General features: G+C 41.2%; 1 protein-coding gene across 3 annotated transcripts in view; it reads left to right on the forward strand.

The window, feature by feature from the left end:
• DHX38 (DEAH-box helicase 38) overlaps positions 1–23,888 on the forward strand; it is a 370,469-nt gene that overhangs the window by 15,473 nt on the left and 331,108 nt on the right. For all 3 annotated transcript variants that reach the window (XM_033942501.1, XM_033942499.1, XM_033942500.1), the window contains exon 2: positions 14,696–14,883. In XM_033942501.1, coding sequence (XP_033798392.1) covers positions 14,696–14,883 — 188 coding nt within the window. The remainder of the gene's footprint in view (positions 1–14,695; positions 14,884–23,888) is intronic.

Consider the following 23,888-nt stretch of genomic DNA (forward strand, 5'->3'; position numbering starts at 1 on the left):
TGCCCTTTCTTTTTCTCTGCCTCCCTTTCTTTTTTTTCTGTTTCTCTTCTTTCCTTCTGTCTCCCTGCCTGTCCTTTTTCTTTCTTTCTCCCTGCCCTCCCCCAAGCCACTGCCATCGGGGACCAGGACCCAAACTGCCACCAATAACAGGCCCGAAAGCTGCCGCCGCCCCAAGCTCTCCCTGCTTTGGCCGACCAGCATTCCTCTCCCCGACGTCAATTCTACCGTCGGGGAGAGGAAGGCTGATTGGCCCAAGATCGCGATCGACCTATTGGGGGAAATGCTGCCGGGTCCTGCCTTCGCGGAAACAGAAAGTAGGCAGGACCCAGCAGCAAGAAGAGCAAATGCTTCACTAACCTGTCTCCCGCCTTAGCCCATAGCGAATGCTTGCTTCAGGGCTCTCAACATGTGCGTGCCGGCTTCCCTTCTCTCTCCCCCCCCCCCCGGACATAACTTCCGGTTTCGGAGGGAAGAGAAGGGAAGCCGGCACGCACACGTTAGAACCACGGAGCATAAGTTCGCTATGGGCTGAAATCTCCAAGCTGGTTTTTTTTTAATGTTCAGCAGCGGCGGCAGCAGCAGATGACAGCTGGGCGGACCGCCCAGCTAAAAGGCCCTAGAGAGAACACTGGAGAGGAAGGCTGATCGGCCCGGTAGATCAGGACGGCAACACGAGTCTATCACGCGATCGACTCGCGTTGCCTTCCTGAGCTACTGGTCGATCGCGATCGACGTGTTGGGCACCCCTGGTTTAGACCATATTTATGTTGCAACTGTGAAAAATCAAGCAGTTTACTATTTGAAATAACATCATTTAAAGTTTGTATACCTGCAATAATCCAATGCTTCCATGCGATTTTAAAACCGCCAATTTGAATCTTGGAGTTTAGCCAAATAGATTGATTTATTGATTTGTGTATTGGGTCAGGTGTTAAATTGCTGACATAATGTAATGTTTTCCATGTATCCATCAATATTCTATTCTCTTTATATATTCTGGGCATTTTTACACTGAGAACATGAGATAGATGTAAAGGAAACATGAGTCGCCATTCCAAATACAGCCAATCTGGGATGTTTTCCATGAGCTCTGGAGGACCCAATACATACCTTGGCATAAAATATAGGCTTGATGATACCTATAAAAGTTTGGAAAATTTACCCCACCCTCCACAATTGATTTTTGTAAAGATACTAAGGCAATTCTAGGCATTTTACCCAGCCAAACAAATTTTGTAAGAATACCATTTAACTTTTTATAAAAGGACCCCTGAAAAAAAACTGGCATCATACTCATTTGATAACAAAACACAGGCAATATCATCATTTTAATAGTTTGGACTCTCCTCCACCAAGAAAGATGTAGAGGATTCCATTGCTCGCACATTTCTGTTACTTTTTTTAATAAAAATTTTTCATTCTCCTTCATTGTGTCTTCTAGTGTGTTTTTTATTCTAATACCTAAATATGTTAGTCCATCTTCTTTCCATACAAATGAGAATGAATCAAATAATCCTTTAGTACAATGCACATTAAGTGGAAGAATTTCTGACTTGCTCCAATTTATCTTATTTCCTGAAAACTTTCCCAATTTCTCTATCAATTCAAGTAAGCATGGAATGGTAGTTTCTGGATTCCTCAAATAAAGCAGTATATCATCTGCATAAGCAGAGATTTTATATTCCCAATCTGCATGAGGAATACCCTGTAACCCCTTTGCCTGTTGAATGGCTAATAACAAGGGCTCTAAAACAATATCAAAAAGCAAAGGAGATAAGGGACAACCTTGTCTAACTCCACTCCGCAAATTAAAACGCTCTGATAAATTGTTATTAATGTATAATCTTGCACCAGGGGAGTTATATAACGTCTGAATCATTTGTATAAATCCTGAACTTATACCAAACCATTCTAATGCCTGATACATGAAAGTCCATTCAACTCGATCAAAGGCTTTCTCCGCATCCAAAGAGACAGAGAAAGCTGGATCATTCATGCTTTTTGTTAAATTTAGAGTATGAAAAGCCAATCTAGTATTGTTAGAAGAATGTCTCTTAGCAGCAAATCCTGTTTGGTGCATATCAATAATAAAAGGGAGAGCCTTACCCAATTGTAAAGCCAATATCTTAGCTAAAAGTTTTCCATTAACATTGATTAACGAGATAGGCCTGTAGTTTGAAACCAAAGTGGGATCTTTGTTTGGCTTTGGCTAAACAATTGTTAATGATTCTGCCATAGTACCTGTAATGCAACCTTTAGTCAGTTGAAACTGATATAAATTTAATAAATAGGGTAAAAGGGTACTTTGAAATGATTTATAAAACTCTACTGTAAAACCATCACCACCTGGAGCGGATCCAACTCTAAGAGACTTCAATGCTGCTTCTAATTCTTTTAGTGATATAGGCTCCTCTAAACTTCTTTTTATATGTTCAGGAACCTTCGGTCCAATAATTAGATTCAAAAATTTTAAACCATCTATCTCCATAAGGCTCAGAAGAATATAGGTTTTTATAAAAATTTAGAAATTGTCTTAAAATATTTTCAATTTTAGTATGTGTTTCTCCATTTTCATCCTTTATTGCAATAATTTTTGTTCTTCTTTTCTTTGCTTTAAGATAATTTGCCAATAATCTTCCCGCCTTATTTGAGTTCCATATTACTGAGTTTGTTGAGAAAACAAATCTTTCCTTTCAAATTTAGAAGATATCTCATTATATTTGCCTTTTGCTTTTAATAAAGCCTGTAGGGTATTTTGCTCCCATTTATCAACTAATTTATTTTCCAAATGTTTAATTTCTTTTTCCAAATTATAAAATTGTTTTTTAAGTTGTTTTATAATATATGCCGAATATGAAATAATATTACCTCTCATGGTAGCCTTAAATGCATCTCATAATGTTTCTATGTTAATATCTTCTGAGGTATTAACATAATTTCTATGTTAATATCTTCTGAGGTATTGGAAAAATTCAATCATTTTTAGTTTAAATTCTTCAAGGAAATTTGAATCCACAATCAAAGTACAGTAAAACCTTGGATTGCAAGTAACTTGGTTTGCAAGTGTTTTGCAAGACAAGCAAAATATTTGATTAAATTTTAATTTGATATAAAAGCAATGTCTTGCAATACAAGTACATACAGTCTACACACATCACAACTGAGCCAATGGTTCTTCTCTTTCTGACACTGCAAGAGTGTAGTGACTGTTCTAAACAAGCAAAGTCTTGCAATACGAGTACATACAGTATACACGCGTCACATCACAACTGAGCCAATGGTTCTTCTCTTTCTGATGCTGCAAGAGTGTAGTGACTGCTCTAAACAAGCAAAGTCATATGCTAAGGAAAGTCAGATCCTGCTTCCACCAGCAATATTTCGCTGTCCTTGTCCAATCCATCATTCTTTCCAGACTGGATTACTGCAACTCCATCTACCTAAGCCTAACAAAGAAAAGTCTTACCAGACTTCAACGGATTCAGAACACCGCAGCTAAACTAATCTTCGCAAAAGGCAAATTCGACCATGTCTCCCCTCTTCTGTCTAAGCTTCACTGGCTCCCAGTCTTCCTCAGGGTTCGCTACAAATGCGCCTGTCTTACCTTCAAATCTCTTCACGGCATCCTTCCTCCCCTCTTTCCTCTATCTTGGCTCTCGAGTACTCATTCCACCAGATCCACTCAGAAATTCAAACTATCCTTCCCTTCGCTAAATGGCATTTCCCACACAGGAAAACTTGGAATGTCCCTCCTCTTCAGGATCACCGAACTGTGGAACAGCTTCACTGCCCATCTTCGGAGTTCGACCTCCCTACAATACTTCAGAAAACATCTTAAAACCTGGCTTTTCTCCAAAATGTAACTTCCCCCTCCCTCCCCCCCTCTCCTTCCTGTTTACCAAGCCCTCCTTACTTCCATTGGAGCTCCTTTGTTTTTAATTCCTGTAAACCGTGTCGAGCTCCACTTCTGTGGAGATGACGCGGTATATAAACTTAAGGTTTAGTTTAGTTTAAAGTCTTGCAATACGAGTACATACAGTCTACACACATCACAACTGAGCTGATGGTTCTTCTCTTTCTGACGCTGCAAGAGAGTAGTGACTGCTCTAAACAAGCAAAGTCTTGCAATACGAGTACATCATACATGCGTCACATCATCACAACTAAGCTGATGGTTCTTCTCTCTCTGACACTGCAAGAGTGTAGTGACTTCTAAACGAGCGAGGTCCTGCAATACAAGTACGTACAGTATTTTGTATTAAAGTTTTTGGGTTGTGGAACGGATTGTCTGAGTTTCCATTATTTCTTATGGGGAAACTCGCTTTGATATACGAGTGCTTTGGATTACAAGCATGCTTCTGGAATGAATTATGCTCGCAAACCAAGGTTTGACTGTATTATCAAATCTCCAAACAGACTTACAATAATCTTGCTCATCAGACTGTAACTCAATCCATATACCACCATGATCAGAAAAAATGATAGGATCTATGGTGTCTTTTGTCACTTTCTGAACTATTTGATTCGAGACAAAAATATAATCTATTCTTGAAAAAGAATTATGGACCTGTGAACAAAAGGAAGATTCCCGATCATTAAAATGAAGTATACGCCATATATCTATTAAATTACAAGATTGTGCCAAATTGTCTAACCCTAGTGACTTCATAATTTTACTTGGTTTTTTTATCCATTAATGGATCCATTACAGCATTGAAATCTCCAGCCACTATTAGATTAGAAGTAGCCAGTGGGAGTAGTAATTGTTGTAGATTCTTAAAAAATTCCATTTGATTCGTATTTGGAGCATACACATTGAACAGTTCCAGGGTAGTATTTCCCATGCTCATTTTAACATGTACCCACCTACCTAAAGGATCCGAATCAATCAGCTGAAAATTGGCTGTACATTTTTTATTTATTAATATTGCAACCCCAGCTTTCTTGCCAACTGCAGGGGCAAAAAAATTTTGTTGAACCCAACCCCCTTCCAATTTTCTTGATTCCATCATTGATAAGTGCATCTCCTGAATAAAATACAAATCAGCATTTTGCTGTTTTAGGAAAGAACATAAGAACATAAGAAGTTGCCTCCGCTGAGGCAGACCATAGGTCCATCCTGCTCAGCGGTCCGCACCCGCGGCGGCCCATCAGGCCCATTGCCTGAGCAATGGTCTATACCTATCTATACCCCCCAATCCCTTTTTCTTCTAGGAATCTATCCAAACCTTCTTTGAAACCATTTAATGTTTTCTTGTCTACAACAGCCTCTGGAAGCGCGTTCCATGTATCCACCACCCTCTGAGTGAAAAAGAACTTTCTAGCGTTTGTTCTAAACCTGTCCCCTTTCAATTTCTCCGAGTGCCCCCTTGTACTTGTGGCGCCCCTTAATTTGAAAAATCTGCCCCTGTCTATTTTTTCTATGCCCTTCAGGATCTTGAAGGTTTCTATCATGTCTCCTCTAAGTCTTCGCTTCTCCAGGGAGAAAAGTCCCAACTGCTTCAATCTGTCGGTATATGGGAGATTTTCCATTCCCTTTATCAGTTTGGTTGCTCTTCTTTGTACTCCCTCAAGTACCGCCATGTCTTTCTTGAGGTACGGCGACCAGTACTGGACACAGTACTCCAGATGCGGCCGTACCATTGCACGATACAGTGGCATGATGACTTCCTTCGTCCTGGTCGTAATACCCTTCTTAATGATACCCAGCATTCTGTTTGCTTTCCTAGAGGCTGTGGCGCATTGCTCCGATGCCTTCAGTGTTGTGTCTACCATCACTCCCAGGTCTCTCTCCAGGTTACTAACCCCTAGTGGTGTTCCCCCCATTTTGTATGTGAACATCGGGTTCTTTTTCCCCACGTGCATGACCTTGCATTTCCCCACGTTGAAGCTCGTCTGCCACTTTTCGGCCCACTTTTCCAGCTGCGTTAGATCCTTTTGGAGATCCTCGCAGTCTTCCTTGGTTTGAGCCCTGCTGTATAGTTTGGTGTCATCTGCAAATTTAATGACTTCACACTTAGTTCCCGCCTCTAGATCATTTATGTAGATATTGAACAAGAGCGGTCCCAGCACCGACCCTTGCGGAACTCCGCTCGTGACCCCTTTCCAGTCTGAGTAGTGTCCCTTTACGCCAACCCTCTGCTTCCTGTTTGCCAGCCAGTTTTTGATCCATCGGTGGACCTCCCCTTGTACCCCGTGGTTCCATATCTTTTTGAGCAGTCTCTCGTGTGGCACCTTGTCGAAGGCTTTTTGGAAGTCAAGGTAAATGATGTCTATAGATTCCCCTTTATCCACCTGGCTGTTCACTCCCTCAATGAAGTACAATAAGTTTGTGAGGCATGACCTACCCTTACAGAAGCCATGTTGACTCGGTTTCAGCTGCCCATTTTTTTCGATGTGTTCACAGATGCTGTCTTTAATCAGTGCCTCCATCATCTTTCCCGGGACTGAGGTCAGGCTCACCGGCCTGTAGTTTCCCGGGTCCCCCCTTGCGCCCTTCTTGAAGATGGGCGTGACATTTGCTATTTTCCAATCCTCCGGGATCTCTCCAGTTTTTAAGGATAGGTTGCATATCTGTCGAAGTGGCTCCGCTATTACGTCTTTTAGTTCCTTGAGTACCCTTGGGTGAATGCCATCCGGACCCGGCGATTTGTCGCTCTTTAGTCTGTCAATCTGCTTGAGTACATCCTCTTGGCTTACCTCTAAATAGACCAGCTTATCGTCTTGGTCTCCTATTACGATCTCCTCGGGTTCTGGAATGGTGGTTATATTCTCCATCGTGAAGACTGACGTGAAGAACTCATTTAACCTGTCAGCTATCTCTTTCTCTTCTTTTACAACTCCCTTTCTGTCTCCATCGTCCAATGGTCCCACTTCTTCTCTCGCCGGTTGCTTCCCCTTGACGTATCTGAAGAACGACTTGAAGTTTGTTGCTTCCTTTGCCAGTCTCTCTTCGTATTCTCTTTTTGCTTTTCTAATCACTCGGTGACACTCTTTCTGGTGTTCTTTGTGCCCTTTTTGGTTCTCCTCTGTTTGGTCTTTTTTCCATTTTCTGAACGATGCTTTCTTGTCGCTTATCGCCTTCTTCACTGCACTTGTTATCCACACTGGGTTTTTTGTTCTATTTTTTTTGCACCCTTTTCTAAACTTGGGGATGCATATGCTTTGTGCTTCGTGCACAGTCTCCTTGAATAAGGTCCAGGCTTTTTCTATGGATTCCTTCTTCCCTATGTTGCCTTTGAGCTTCTTTCCCACCATTTTTCTCATGGCATCATAATTTCCTTTTTTGAAGTTGAGTGCCGTCGTTGTGGTTCTTTTCCTCTTTGATGATCCAATTTCAAGCCTGCACTGGATCATGTTGTGATCGCTGTTACCTAGTGGGGGTAATACCGCCACCTCCTTTGCTGTCCCCCCTAGTCCGTTGAAGATTAGGTCAAGAGTGGCATCGCCCCTTGTTGGTTCCGTGACCAGCTGCTCCATGAAACAGTCCCTCGTGACTTCTATGAATTTTGTCTCTTTTGCGCAGTTTGAGTGCCCAATACTCCAGTCTATCCCAGGATGGTTGAAGTCCCCCATCACCACCACATTTCCGCTTCTGCATACCTGCTTCAGTTCAGCCTCCATCTCCTGGTCGATTTCTTCCGGTTGTCCAGGTGGGCGGTAGTACAGACCCAGTTTAATGTCTGCTCCTGCTCCTCCCTGTAGCTTAACCCATAGTGATTCCAGGCCATCCGCCCGTACTGTTGTTTCTGTCCTGGCTGATGGTATGGAGTCTTTTATGTACAGCGCTATTCCTCCACCCTTTTTATGTGTCCTGTCTTTCCTGTATAGTTTGTACCCTGGTATGGCCACATCCCATTGATTGTCCACGTTTCTGTGACTCCAATTATGTCTAGGTCCTTATTGCTGGCTGTGATTTCCAGTTCTCCCATTTTGGCCCTCAGGCTCCTAGCATTTGTGTATAGGCAGTTTAAGAGTCCAGTTTTTAGTCCTCTCTTTTTGTTTCCCTTGTGCTTTGGTATTCCTGTAGTTTCCCTCATGGTTTGCCAGCTCCTGAGCTTCGTCCTCCTCCTGTTGTGTGTGTGTGACGTCCTCTGCCTGTTTCCCCTGCGCCTCCTGCTCTCCTAGTTCCCACTCCGTCCTGGGCTCTTTTTCACAATGACTTTGCCCCTCTGTTTCCTGTTGTTCTGTGTTGGTGCCGCTTACCTGGTCCATTTGTGCCCTCGATCCCTGCAATGCGTCTTTAGGTCCTTTTTCAACCCATACACCCTCAGACCCGAGTCCTCTTTTACACTGTCCCAGTTCAGTACCTTTGTCAGGTACTGATGTCCGATGTGTCGAGGTCAGGTCGACTATCGGCTTTCCCCTTCTTCTCAGTTTAAAGCCAAGTCTATGACGTTCTGGACGTTGCGTGCCAGCATCCTCGTCCCAGCTGTGCTAAGGTGCAGTCCATCTTTTCTGTAGAGCTTGTTCTTCCCCAAGAAGGTAGTCCAGTTCCTAACAAAGTGGAAGCCCTCTTCCTCGCACCATCTCCTCAGCCAAAAGTTAATTGATTGTAGTTCGCTCTGTCTCTTTGTGTCCGCTCTCGGTACTGGCAGGATCTCTGAGTACCGAGAGCGGACACAAAGAGACAGAGCGAACTACAATCAATTAACTTTTGGCTGAGGAGATGGTGCGAGGAGGAGGGCTTCCACTTTGTTAGGAACTGGACTACCTTCTTGGGTAGCTAACATTTTTTTTCCTTTTTATTTGATGGTTAAGGCCATTGACATTCAATGAAAATATCTTAATCTCCATCTACTTCCAAATGTATAATCCACCAATGATATTTAAATTTATTAAATTTAATATGATTAGACACCATTACACAGATAATAACCAATGAAAAATTAAATTTATCTTCTTCAGTCCCATCATTCCCTATCCTCCCATCCCTGATTTTGAAAAAGCCCCCCTCCCTTTTCCTCCCCCACCCCCCACATAAATTGATTGCCTTGGAACACACATAGGATTAGTAATCACAATACCCCCAGGCAACATTCCATCATTTCTTTCTCTTACAATATTTGAAAATATTAGATTTATTCATAATGCATTATGAAACAAGTAATCCCACTATAAACCCTTGCCATAATGTATTCTTAATTGTTTATAGTATAGAAGTTTTTCATAAAACCCATTTTAAAAATTTTCCAATTAAATCAAGTTTTCCAAATCATATCTTATCATTACCATAAATATTTTACAATCTTTTGCAAAATAAATTATATATATATGATCCTTATTATATAGACAAGTCATAAAACAACCCTTAAACTTTCATCATAAAAACTATTTTATTTTTACATGCCTATCAAATTAACATTGACATTAAATTAAATCAATTTACTTTTACCATTTAGTAAAATTTTACTCAGTAGAAATTAAGTCTAAATTTATAGAATCTTTAAAGTCAAAGATAAGAATCATCTTTCTTACTAAACAATTCATAATTTAAAAAGATAGCATATGATTTTTTTTTTCCTTTTTTTCTTTTTTCCTTTTTCCCTTTTCTAAAATCCTGTAAGTAAAATTAGTTAATCATCTCTATAGAACAACTTCATATAATGGAATTTAACTTCTATTAAATAATTCAAATCTTTCTTGTATATCCTTTTGAGTTTTACCATGACCATCCCAAAATGCAGAAATATTAACTCCTTTTTGACTATTCCACTGACTTTTTCAATACACATTAAAACATCTTTTCCTTCAAATAATATATATTTCATTAAAATGAAGTTACCATCCATCTAAACCATTACTATAAATAATAACTTTAGTCTCTAAATCAATCATGTAAATTTTCCCTAGAACATCAAATAAAACACCATTAAACAACAATTATATCTTCCTTCCTTGAAATTATTGTTTTAACCTCTTCCTCCTAAATTAGTAACAAATAATTCGAAAAGAAATTCATATATCTGAAATTAAACCCCATGCTTCTTTTGTTATTTAAAGTATAATCTGAATCAAACTGAATATTTAACTCATTACTTTCAGTTTACACCAATGGTCTCAAACTCGCGGCCCGGGGGCCACATGCGGCCCGCCAGATACTATTTTGAAGCCCTCAGTATGTTTATCATAATCACAAAAGTAAAATAAAACAGTTTCTTGATCATATGTCTCTTTAGCTATAAATTACAATATTATTATTAAGACTTAGCCAAAAGGAAAGATTTATAAACTATAGAGTTTTACCTCATGCAAAATTGTCATTTCTTTAATAAGACATTAACTATTTTTTTCTGCGGCCCTCCAAGTACCCACCAATATAAATGTGGCTCTGCAAAGGGTATGAGTTTGAGACCACTAGTCTACACCTAATAATAATTAATGTTTCAGACAATTCATGACATTTACATAACATCTTATTATATAAAATGAATTTAAAAAATAAAAATAAAAAAAGTATAATTTTTGTAAAAACTTTTAAATTCATTACAGATTAGTCTTCTCCTTAAATTTATTTAACTAAAGTCAACTTCTTAAATAAAGTCATATTCAAAAAACCATATAATATCGTTTCAAAAATGAGTATATGCAATTACACAACCTGACAAATAAAAATTAAGTATATTAGAATTACTTTCTTAAAAATAAAAGCCCAAATTAGTCAAATGGTACATTACAAATGTGCTTCTAATTCTTGGTAAGTCACTTGTTCAGGTTCTGAAATATTTTCATCTGTAAAATGTCAATTTCAGTATGAAGAGACTTCTTTATCATTTTCTTTATAAAGTCCCAACTTTTACTTAAACCTAAACACTCTGGATCCATTCTTAAATAAGAACATCTTTTACTGTTTCCAATCTTTTGTAACATTTTATTTTTGATTATCTATTCTTTGAAGTCTTTAAAATTTTTGGAATTATAACTGTTCCTGGCCAAGCATTTTTCTGTAGATTCAAAGTATTTATATGAACATTTTCATTTTCTATCTCCTCCAATACTTTTCCCAGATACAATTCTGTACTTGCTTTTCATAAATTAAGAGAGATCTTGTACTTATCAGTCCATACTCATTGCCAAATCTTGAAACTTCTTTCATAAATTTCTTCTGTTCTTCATTATCTTTCTTTTATGTATTCCTTCATAAGCATGACTGAGTGTTTTTCCAGATGATCTTCACTTTCCACAACAGAAAGAAAAGCCTCTCAGAAAACTGCAGAACACACTTTCCATTTTATTTTTATCCTAATCTTTTGTTGATTGATTTTCCCAAAACCTACATGACAATTACAAAGTCCAGGTTGTTCAAGTTAATTTGTTTTAAATAGACATTGGCTCAGAATTTAACAAGAAGTCTTTTAACTTCTCCGGATCTTCAAAAAATAAGGATTTATCTCCACTTGTTACTCTCATTTTTGCAGGGTAATACAATCCATAATTAAATCCTTTTTCTTTCAATTGAGGTCTCAGAATGAGGAATTGCTTTCTCGTATTCGCCATGTTCTTAGCGAAATCAGGCACAAACAACAGTTTGGACCCCTTATAATTTAAATTTCTGTCAGCTTTGGCTAAGTTTAAAATATCTAAAGCCTGCTGAAATCTCAGTAATTTAAAGATCAAAGGTCTTGGTCTCACTTGACTTGCTGACTGTTTTAATGGAATCCTGTGTGCTCATTCTATTTCTAGGGGATGTTTTAAGTTTAACTGTAATAGTTTAGGCAGAAGGTTTTCTAGAAATTGGACAGCATTAACCCCTTCCAAATTTTCAGCTAATCCAATAATTTTTATATTCTTTCTTCTACCTCTATTTTCATATTCTTCAAGTTGTTTCTTTAATTCCTGCACAGTTAAACTGTCATTTTTGCATCGTATCTCAGAGTTCCAATCTCTCCATCTTGTCTTCTAAAGTCGTCATTTGCTTATTAGCTACTTCCATTTGCCGGTTTAAGTTTAACACTTCTTTCACTTCAGTTATGCTGTTCACATTATCCTGCAGCATCTGCTTTATACACCGGATTTCGGTCATTATTTCCTTTTTATTTAAAACTTCCGTTTCGTCTCCCGGAAGAGGAACCTTTGATGGCGTCATCTGTTCTTGTTTTTGGCGTTTCGCCGCTCCTCCTGCCGCATAAGCCGATTCATTTTTAGTTTGCCGTGTACTAGCCATGCTTCCGCACTAAATCTGACACAGCGGGTAAGAAAAAAATCAACAAAACCTTTCAATACTTTCAAACTGTTGCCCGGGTTAGAGAAGCGTCACGATCACTCCTCCATCTTATGCGTGCGCCAAGCCACGCCCCTACATATAACATTTTTAAGTTCAATTCTCGGGGATCCAACATATGGAACTCCCAGTGTTTGCAATTATTACAAAATACCGCAATAAAACTCAAAAAGGTGCAAGAAAGTGGGATCACATTAGTCTTCTGCTTATAGAAGAAAATTGGCTTCCTGATCAATATAGAATCAAATGGGAATGATTAATTCTGGTGCACAAAAGTTAATCTGGAACTCTTGCTTCCCTTTTTAGATATCTTTAGTACCATAACATCATGAAGACTTCTATGTTTTCCATATCAGAATTTACTGGTTTATCTCCATCCGTCATTCCATTTTTAGTGTCTCTGGAACTACTTACATGAGCACAATTAGAATCCTGTTGTTCACTTTTTTTTGTTTAAATCTTTTATTAATTTTCCAAAGTTAACAAAAATGCAGTACAGTAGCACAAACAGCATTATTCATATATGCATTTATAATCAATCAAAATCCCCACAGCAAGATACAACCCTCACCCCCTACCCCACCATGACATAAATATCCCTCTCCCACCCTCTCTCCCCCTAGATGTGTGTGCAATTTATCAACAGGATCAAAGATTTAAGTTAATCTGGGGCCCTTTGATATCTTTTATGGATGCTGTTGTTCACTTTTTAAGGCTAAGTTAAAGACCTACTTATTTCAGATAGTTTTCTTCATAGATCCCAATGAGAAAGCATTGATGGATTGAAGAGAGATTGTAAACATTCTTTATACTAAGGTCTATAACCCTTCATTGGGGTTCCTTTTCTATCCCAGCTCCTGTAAACCGTGCCAGCTCTACGATTGTGGAGAGGATGCGGTATACAAACCTAAGGTTTAGTTTAGTTTAGTTTAAACCACTTTGATCCACAATGTGGCAGTTAAAGGCACTATAGAAGTACTGAGAAATAAATAGTCTCTCTATTATCTCTGCTATAGATAAATTATAACTTCCTTGCTCCATTCCTATGTCTCTCTAGACTTGCATATTCTGTAAACCACTATGTTTGATGGGCTGCCTAATAGTGGTATATCAAATTGAAAATAAATTATATCTAGAACAGTGTGGATTTCATGCATGTGGATAGGTTCATTTAGATGAGCGGGGCATCCCGAAGAGCAAAATCTTACCTTATTGTATTTAAAACTTGCTTATTTATATAATCCAATTTTATAAGCATATTGAAATTTCAGGTTTGGAATACAAAGTCAGGTCTTCTAGAATATTGTTTTTCCCTTCAGACTTTCTTCAGTCCCCTAAACATCTGAAGTGTGGTATAGAGGATGACATGGGGACAAATTGTCCCCATCCCTGCAATTTCTGTCCCTGCCCCATCCCTTTAAGCTCTGTCGTCATCATCACAAGCCTCAAACACTTTATGTTTAAATATGTTTATTAAATTTTCAAAATAAACAGGCATCTCAAGAACAGGAAATGTACAGCATAACAGAACAAATGCACTCCTCCCACCCCTCCACCCCCCGCCCAAATTCCACAGTAAGAATGGAATGAAATCCATCTTCCAGAAAAAGGAAAAGTCATGGGTTCAACAAATTACTTCGAGCTTTGTGAGTTAAAGTAAGCCAGAAGGGCTCCCAAATGGAGCAATAAATACGTCCCCTAGGTGAATCCAAAGCTGGCAAAGAAAGACACTCCATAGAAGCCTGATGAAGCATGAGGGTATGCCAATGCGACAAGGTTGGCGAGTCTAATACAATCCAACAGTGAAGAATAGTTTTTTTCCCCAGCAAGAAGGCCCTCTCCAAGAATCCCCGAAAGCCCTTCGGGGACACTCAAGGAAGGTGTTCCAAGGTAAATAGCATCTCAGGGCCACATAGAGGTAATATGTTGTTGCAGCTGAGTCCAAAAGCCCTGAATCAGAGGGCAAGACCAAAATTGATGTCCCAAAGAAGCCGATGGTTGTGTACATTTGAGACAAGTATCCATGGGACTAATTTTAGCTCGATAAAGATAAACTGGGGACCGATGGAGTCGAAGGAGAAATTGAACACTTTAAAATCATAAGTGTTCGAGGCTTGTGCAAATGACGTTCAGTATCATTTCATTGCAAACATCCAAAGCATGAACAAGAGCTGCTATGATACACTCCAAGGAATAGTCCTGCTGCCAGGCACTTGCTTAAATATAGTTAGGTGGCTAATGTAACAACCTTCTTTCCTTATGTGTCTGTTAGTCTGTATAATTTTAACTCAATTTTATTTTATTTTATTTTATTTTTTTTTTCTCTTTTTAACATTGTATTAAAGTTTAACTAACCTTGTATTTGTATTATTTTTCTTGTTTTTGTAAATCGCTTAGTAAATTTAAATAAGCGATTCAACAAATTTTGAATAAACTTGAAACTTGAAACCTACTACCTCCCCTATGTTGTTTCCGTAGGCAGTATCGCTCAGTGCAGACGGAGTCACCCTCCTACACTGGAGGAGTTAGTGATGAATTCTTGGATCGCTGCCGACAAAGGGAACGGGAGAGGCGAGAACACGGTGTGCATGCGTCCTCAAAAGAAGATAAAGAGCGGAAGAGGGATAGGCACCGTGATAGAGACTCGGAGAGAAGAAAAGACAGAGGTAGGTAACAACAGCTTCTAAAATTCCTCTTTGCTAGAGATGGATTAGTTTAATTTTAATCTGTTCTTTGTATTAAATTTAAGGGGGACCAAGCAAGTAAAGATAATCAACAAGGTGGAATCTATCTTTCTTTGCAATGTATGTTATTTTCCAAGAGCCAGCATTTGTGGGTGAAATATCTAGGGACTGCCCTAGTGCAAGCCTTTCAGCTTTGGCTTTTCATTTTTATTTAAACAGGAACCTTTTGGGGTTTCTTTTCTCCAAGGACAAGCAGGATCTTAAAACTGGCTGATGTCATCTGACAGAACCTCAAAGAAAAATGGGGAGACCCAATGATCCACAGTGAAAACAATCCACCAATGAAAGCAAAAACTGTGGATACAGATGTTTTCCTGTCCCTGCCCCATTCCTACAAGCTCCGTCCTCATCTGCATAAGCCTCAAACACTTTAAAATCATAAGTGTTTGAAGCTTGTGCGGATAAAGCAGAGCTTAGAGGAATGGGGCAGAGACAGGGACAGCAATAAAACTCGTGGGGACAGGACGGGGAAATTGAGTTCTTATTTCATTCTCTACATTACACCCCACATGTGCGCCTTCTCTCCTGCTGCTCTAAAGGTGGATCCCTCTAAGGGATCCCACATGGGCATCCCATTTGCTCTTAAATTCTTGCACGCTGTTTGCCTCGATCACCTGTACCGGGAGCTCGTTCCAAGGATCAACCACTCTCTTGGTGAAGAAATATTTCCTGGTGTCGCCATGAAATTTCCCGCCCCTGAGTTTGAGTGGATGCCCTCTTGTGGCTGAGGGTCGTTTGAGAAAGAGAATCTCTTCTTCCATCTCGATACGGCCGGTAATATACTTAAACGTCTCGATCATGTCTCCTCTCTCCCTACGTTCCTCGAGTGAGTACAGCCGCAAATTTTTCAGCCTTTCCTCGTACGATAGATCCTTGAGCCCCAAAACCATCCTGGTGGCCATCCGTTGCACCGACTCTACTCTCAACACTACCGAAAAGATGTGCTGAGAGTAGAGTCGGTGCAACGGATGGCCACCAGGATGGTCTCATAGAAACATAGAAACATAGAATATGACGGCAGAAAAGGGCTGTAGCCCATCAAGTCTGCCCACGCTAATGACCCACCCCCAGACTTCACCCGGCTAGAGATCCCACATACATATCCCATTTCTTTTTGAAATCGAGCACGCTGCTGGCATTAATCACCTGCAATGGAAGTTCATTCCAATGATCGACTACCCTTTCAGTGAAGAAATACTTCCTGGTGTCGCCATGAAATTGCCCACCTTTGATTTTCAGCAGATGACCTCTTGTGGTTGAAGGTCCTTTAAGAAAGAAGATATCGTCTTCCACCTCGATGCGGCCCGTGATATATTTAAAAGTCTCAATCATGTCCCCCCTCTCTCTACGTTCCTCGAGCGAGTATAGTTGCAGTTTATTCAGTGTTTCCTCATATGGGAGGTTCTTGAGTCCCGAGACCATCCTGGTGGTAATTCGCTGAACCGACTCGATTCTCCGCACATCTTTTTGATAATGTGGTTTCCAGAATTGAACACAATATTCAAGATGAGGTCTCACCATGGATCTGTACAGGGGCATTATGACTTCGGGCTTCCGGCTGACGAAACCTCTACTGATGCATCCCACCATTTGTCTAGCCTTGGATGCAGCTTTCTCCACCTGCTTGGCAGTTTTCATATCTGCACTAATGATTACTCCCAAATCACGTTCTTCCCTAGTCCTAGCTAAGGTCTCACCATTCAGAGTGTAAGTTCTGCATGGGTTTTTGCTGCCAAGGTGCATGACCTTACATTTTTTGGCATTAAAGCCCAGCTGCCAAGTCGAGGACCAATGTCCCAATAAGAGCAGGTCCTGCTCCATACTGTCGGGTAAGGTGCTGTTATCTACTATGTTGCATAGTTTGGCGTCGTCGGCGAATAGTGTTATTTTACCTTGAAGCCCTTGAGTCAGGTCTCTTATGTATATTTTGAAAAGGATTGGTCCCAAGACCGATCCCTGTGGCACTCCACTGGTCACCTCCGATGTATTGGAGGGGATACCATTAACCACCACCCTCTGGATTCTACCGCTTAACCAGTCATTGACCCATGTTGTCAATATCACTCCCAATCCCATCGAAGTCATCTTGCTCAACAATTTGCGGTGCGGGACGCTATCAAAAGCTTTGCTGAAGTCCAAGTACACGACGTCTAGAGACTTCCCCATATCCAGTTTCCTTGTAACCCAGTCAAAGAAGCTGATCAGATTGGATTGACAGGACCTTCCCTTTGTGAATCCATGCTGTTGGGGATCCTGTAGATTCTCCTCGGTCAGGATCGTATCTAATTCTTGTTTAATAAGTCTTTCCATGAGTTTGCTCACTATTGAGGTGAGACTGACCGGTCTGTAATTCGCAGCCTCCGTTCTGCAACCTTTTTTGTGCAATGGAATGACGTTAGCTGTTTTCCAGTCCATGGGGACTTTTCCGGTACTTAGGGAAAGATTGAACAGCACGGATAGCGGTTCCGCCAGGACATCACACAACTCCCTAAGAATCCTGGGGTGTAGATTGTCCGGTCCTATGGCTTTGTTCATCTTGAGTTTTGATAGTTCACCATGGACGCTGCTGGGTGTAAACTTGAAGTTTTGAAACGGGTCTTCCGAGGTTTGCCTTGCCTGCAGTTGTGGACCGGTCCCCGGCGCCTCACAAGTAAAGACTGAGCAAAAGTATTCATTTAGTAGTTTGGCTTTATCAGAATCCGTTTCTGCATAGGTCCCGTCTGTTTTCCTGAGACGTACTATCCCATCTGTGTTTTGTTTCCTGTCGCTAATGTATCTGAAGAAGGATTTATCCCCTTTTTTAATGTTTTTCGCTAGTTGTTCTTCTGTTTGAATCTTGGCCTCTCTGACTGCCGCTTTGACTGCTTTAGACCTGGTCAGATAATCTTCTTTTGTCACCCTGTTTCCTGTATGCTTGTAGGAAATAAAAGCATACAGGAAACAGGGTGACAAAAGAAGATTATCTGACCAGGTCTAAAGCAGTCAAAGCGGCAGTCAGAGAAGCCAAGATTCAAGGGGCTCAAGGATCTATCGTACGAGAAAAGGCTGAAAAATTTTCAGCTGTACTCACTCGAGGAACGTAGGGAGAGAGGAGACATGATCGAGACGTTTAAGTATATTACCGGCCGTATCGAGATGGAAGAAAAGATTCTCTTTCTCAAAGGACCCTCAGCCACAAGAGGGCATCCGCTCAAACTCAGGGGCGGGAAATTTCATGGCGACACCAGAAAATATTTCTTCACCGAGAGAGTGGTTGATCTTTGGAACGAGCTCCCGGTGCAGGTGATCGAGGCAAACAGCGTGCAAGAATTTAAGAGCAAATGGGATGCCCATGTGGGATCCCTTAGAGGGTTAAGCCAAGGGAACCTGTCACCAGGAGTGGGATCCCTAGGATAGTAGACTTGGGGGTGGGTCAGTAGAGTGGGCAGACCTGATGGGCTATGGCCCTTATCTGCCGTCATCTTCTATGATTCTAAGTAACCAGTCCTTTATTCCCATGCAGCAGTTCAGCCATACTTCTTAGCTCTCCTCAGCTCACATTTTGAGAACTGTGTCTAATGTTCTTGGGCAGAATTTGCTTCCTTTTCTGTGCAAGTCCTGTAGCTGTTGTTTGCCTTACGTTTTACAGCACCATTTTAAAGTTTTTGCTCCTCTTAGGCCTCAGGCATTTGGCTGGGTGAATTTTTCATAATTCTTTGATTTCACTGTGGCTGTTTTCCTGGATATGCCCCAGTAAAAGCTCCCAGTGGCTTTAAGAAGTATTCCAAGTGTATTCAATTCATCATGGATACTCATATTTGCTATCTGCAGTACCTGGGACCTGATTACATGAAGAGGAATTACAAACTCTTTGCACACGTCAAGAAGGGTTATCAGAGGGTGTGAAAAACAATCCCTGGTACTAGGACTTGTGGACTACTGCAATATCCTATATCTACCATGTCCTACAAAAATGATCAAAAAACTACAGACCATTCAGAACACAGCTCTCAGACTAATCTATTCCCTCGGAAAATATGACCACATAACTAACGCCTACCTAGACTCACATTGGCTACCGATTAGAGCCAGAATCCAATTCAAACTATACTGTCTAATCTTCAAAGTACTCAACGGTACAGCACCTGCCTATCTAATCGATCGTCTAAACCGTAACCTTCCACCCAGAATAAGAAGATCACTGACACCATTCTCATACCCACCACTCAACGGCACTCATCGCAAAAAGCTTTATGATAACCTCATAGCAACACATGCAGCAAAACTCGAACCCTCCATAACCAGATTGTTAACCTCAACATCTGACTTCAAAGCATTCCGTAAAGAAATCAAAACGCTACTTTTCAAAAAGCATATTCAAAACACCTAATCTCACTCTCCTCTTCCACGTACACCGACCAGGTTTACCCACTCCCTGGCACCATACCCTCAACCGACCAAAAAAAAAAAAAAAAAAAAAAATTAAATTAAAAATCTAAACCAATTAATCCTACCGAATCATATTACCTACCAACGCCTGGAAAAGATCTGATATGTAATGTAATATAACTGCTTTCATCCAATGTTACTAAGACTATACTCATTCTGTTACTATGTCTTACCCTAAATGTCATGTACCCTCCTGGAAATGTCCAGCTTCTTCTTATGTAATCCGCTTTGAACCGCAAGGTACAAGCAATGTAATGTAAAAACAGCATAAAAGGATTATGGCACAGAAAAGTCCAATCTGTCGATGATAGAATCAGAAGCACATTGACATCGATTTACCCACCCCCCTAGAAAACACTTATGAAAGTCAAGCAGGATCGGGGAACCATATTTCTGATCATTCCTTATTGGCCAAAGCAGATCTTGTTCCCACTTCTGGAGTTTGCTTGTGAGGATCTGTGGAGACTGGAGAGCTTTCCAATTCTCATCACTTGGGACAGGGGATCCCTTCTGTATCCTGACTTCCAATCCTTAGCCCTCACCACTTAAGAACATAAGAATTGCCATACTGAGACAGACCAAAAGTCCATCAAGTCTAGTATCCTGTTTCCAACAGTGGCCAGCCCAGATCCCAAGTACCCAGCTAGATCCCAAGTAGCAAAACAGATTCTATGCTGATTATCCTAGGAATAAGCAGTGGATTTCCTCAAGCCATCTCAAGAATGGCCTATGGACTTCTCTTTCAGGAAATTATCCAAGCCTTTTTTAAACCCTGCTAAGCTAACAGATTTTTCTACATTCTCCAGCAATGAATTCCAGAGTTTAATTACATGTTGTGTGAAGAAATAATTTCTCCAGTTTGTTTTAAATCTACTACTTAGTAGCTTCATTGCATGCTCCCTAGTCCTAACATTTTTGGAAAGAGTGAACAAGCGATTCATATCTACCCTTCTAGTCCACTCATTATTTTATAGACCTCTATCATATCACCCCTGAGCCGTCTGTTTTCCAAGCTGAAGAGCTCTAGCCGCTTTAGCCTTTCCTCATAGGGAAGGCATCCCATCTCTTTTATCATTTTCGTCGCCCTTCTATGTACCTTTTCTAATTCCGCTATATCTTTTTTGGGTACCATAACTAAAGCGCACCAGCCAAAGGCGCGCCGACAATCCCGCGCCAACATTTGCATGCAGGACAAATGCACGCTGCCATTTCCTGGGCTTTGAGGGCTTTCCATTTGCGCTGTGAGTGGGGATGTGGGTATGGAACCCCCCCCAGTAAACTTACAAGTGCTCATGCTCCCTATGGGGGAGTTTTGAGTACAGTGAAAACTCCCGTTTTTTCGCTCTTCGCTAGTTTTCATTATAGTGTGTGGGGGGAGGGTTTCCCCCCAACGGGAGTGCGAGTACTTGTAAGTATAGTGTGGGGGGTTTCTCCCCCCCCCACCCCTTCAAAGCACAAAGGGGAAGCCCTGAAAGGTGGCGTGCATATGTCCTGCACGCAAATGTTGCTGCAGGATTGTCGGTGCACCTTTGTCCAGCCTGTTTTTGACAGGTCACCCTTTTTTGAGATACGGTGACCAGAACTGCACACAGTATTCAAGTTGGAGCCGTACCATAGAGTGATACAAGGGCATTATAACATTCCTTTCCTGACAATTCTTAACATTCTATTTGCTTTCTTAGCAGCTGCCGCACATTGAGCTGAGGGTTTCAACATATTCTCAACAATGACACCTAGATCCTTTTCCTGGGCAGTGACTCTTAGCACAGAACCTAGCATCACAGTTCGGGTTCCTTTCTCCCACAAGCATCACTTTGCACTTTTTCACATTAAATGTCATGTGCCATTTTGACACCCAGTTTTCCAGTCTCACTAGGTCCTCTTGTAATATTTCAGAATCCTCTTGCAATTTAACAACTTTGCGTCATCTGCAAATCTAATTATCTCACTAGTTATTCCCATCAACCAAACTATTCAGCAAGGTTGAAACCACGGTTGACTGCGAGAATCTCCAAAGGGATCTTACGACATTGGAAGAATGGGCGAAAAAGTGGCAAATGAGCTTCAATGTAGGGAAATGCAAGGTCATGCATATAGGGAGAAGGAACCCGATGTTCACTTACAAAATGGGGGGATCAATGCTAGGGGTCAGTAATCTGGAAAGAGACTTGGGAGTGATGGTAGACACGACATTGAAGGCGTCGGCACAATGCGCCACAGCCTCGAGGAAAGCAAACCAAATGTTAGGTATCATTAAGAAGGGTATCTCGACCAGAACGAAGGAAGTCATCCTGCCACTGTACCGGGCTATGGTGCGCCCGCATCTGGAATACTGTGTACAGTACTGGTCACCGTACCTCAAAAAGGACATGGCAATGCTTGAGGGAGTCCAGAGAAGAGCAACTAAACTGATTAAGGGTATGGAAAACCTTACATACACTGACAGACTGAAGAAGCTGGGGCTGTTCTCCCTGGAAAAGCGGAGACTCAGAGGAGATATGATAGAGACCTTCAAGATCCTGAGGGGCATCGAAAAGGTTGACAAAGACAGATTTTTCAATTTGAAAGAAACCACAAGAACAAGGGGTCACTCGATGAAATTGAAGGGGGACAGGTTTAAAACAAACGCAAGGAAGTACTTTTTCACACAGAGGGTGGTGGACACATGGAACACCCTTCCGGAGGCCGTGATAAGAAATAGCACAGTACAGGGTTTCAAAGATGACCTGGATAGGTTCCTGGAAGACAAAGGGATTGAGGGGTACAGATAAGAGCAGTGGAAGGTTTAGAGATAACTGTAGAGGTAGGCAATAAAATTAGTCAGGGACCGCTGACCAGGCAATATGCCTGGTGGGCCGCCGCGTGAGCGGACCGCTGGGCTGGATGGACCTCTGGTCTGCCCCGGCGGAGGCGACTACTTATGTACTTATGTACTTATGTCTAGATCATTGATAAATATGTTAAAAAGCAGTGATCCCAGCACAAACCCCTAGGGAACCCCTTCTCCATTGAGAATATTGACCATTTAAACCCAATCTCTGTTTTCAACCAGGTCTTAACCCATAAAAGGACATTAGAAAATCATGGGATAGGAGGTAATTTCCTTAGAAGTCTTTGATGAGGTACTTTGTCAAATGCCTTTTGAAAATGCAAATACACAACTGGCTCACCTTTATCTACACGTTCATTCACCCCTTCAAATTAATGCAGTAGATTGGTGAGGCAAGATTTCCCTTCACTAAAACCATGTTGGCTTTCTCTCATTAAGCATATATATGTATGTTCTTTATAATAGTCTCTACCATTTTTGCCTGGTACCGATGTCAGACTTACTAGTCTATAATTTCCAGATGTATACCTTCCAATCCAGGCAATTTGCTACTGTTCAATTTGTCAAATTGACCAATTATGTCATCCAGCGTTACAGAGATTTATATGAATTTCTCTGATTCATCAGAATTGAATTAAATTTCTGGCACCAGTAACTTCCCATGTCTTCCTCTGTGACGACTGAAGAAAAGAATTAATTTAATCTCTCTGCTATGGCCTTGTATTTCCTGAGATTGCCTTTTATTCCTCAGTCATCTAGTGATCCAACCGATTCTCTTCCTGGCTTCTTGCTTTTAAAATATCTAAAAAAGTTTTTACTGTGATTTTGCTTCCAGTGCAATCTTCTTTTCCTTGTCATCAACAGCAGATGAGTCCAGAGACTAGTGGGATTACGTCCATCAACCAGCAGGTGGAGATAGAGAGAACTGAGTTGTCCTCAGGATGCACAGCCTCCTGGCCAACCAGTATTCTCTATCTCCCGCAGGCTGATGGATGTGTTCTTCACATCACAGCTCCTGGCTTCTGCTTGTGGATTTCGGTCCAGGCCGGGATATTTCAAAATGAGGGGTGTCTGGCTGAGCGGTGCCAGCTTTAGGGGTTACACCTGGGCCCCCCAGGTCCCTGCCTCACTCTCTTCTGGGATACGCCTGTTCACGGCAGGTCCCTTTCCCTATCTGCTGTTGTGCCTTCTTTACTTATTTGCTTCTCCTTTCCCAGTTTAAAAAAAAAAAAAAGAAGAGACACAGTTGGCTTTGAGGAGAACCGGTTTTCCACATTGGTTTTCTTCCTCAAGAGCTGGAGCTTCCTTTATTCTACCCGCATGTATTCATGCTCCTTCGGTTGCCCTTCATTGTGGATTGCGGGTAGTGTTTCGGTTCTCCCTTGCACAGTGTCCGTTTTCTTGTGGTTCGGTTTGGACTCTTGCAGGAGTTGACAAGGGCGCGGTTGAGCTTTTTGGCCTAGCTCCGTTGTAATTTGGGTGGGAAACTAGGCCGTCTTTGATCCTCTATTGAGGGCGCTGGCGGAGGAGCTATGTGGGCATTTCAGTTTCTCTGCAGCTGCCACGTGGAGCGCATATTGTCGGCTGCTCACTGTGGTGTTCAGGCTGCTTTCCAATGGAGTGTTCCTGCCGGGATGCTGTGGCAGTTCACTTTCTAGGCATCCTCGAT

Source organism: Geotrypetes seraphini, chromosome 4 (genome assembly GCF_902459505.1).
Source record: "Geotrypetes seraphini chromosome 4, aGeoSer1.1, whole genome shotgun sequence".
Lineage (NCBI taxonomy): Eukaryota > Metazoa > Chordata > Amphibia > Gymnophiona > Dermophiidae > Geotrypetes > Geotrypetes seraphini.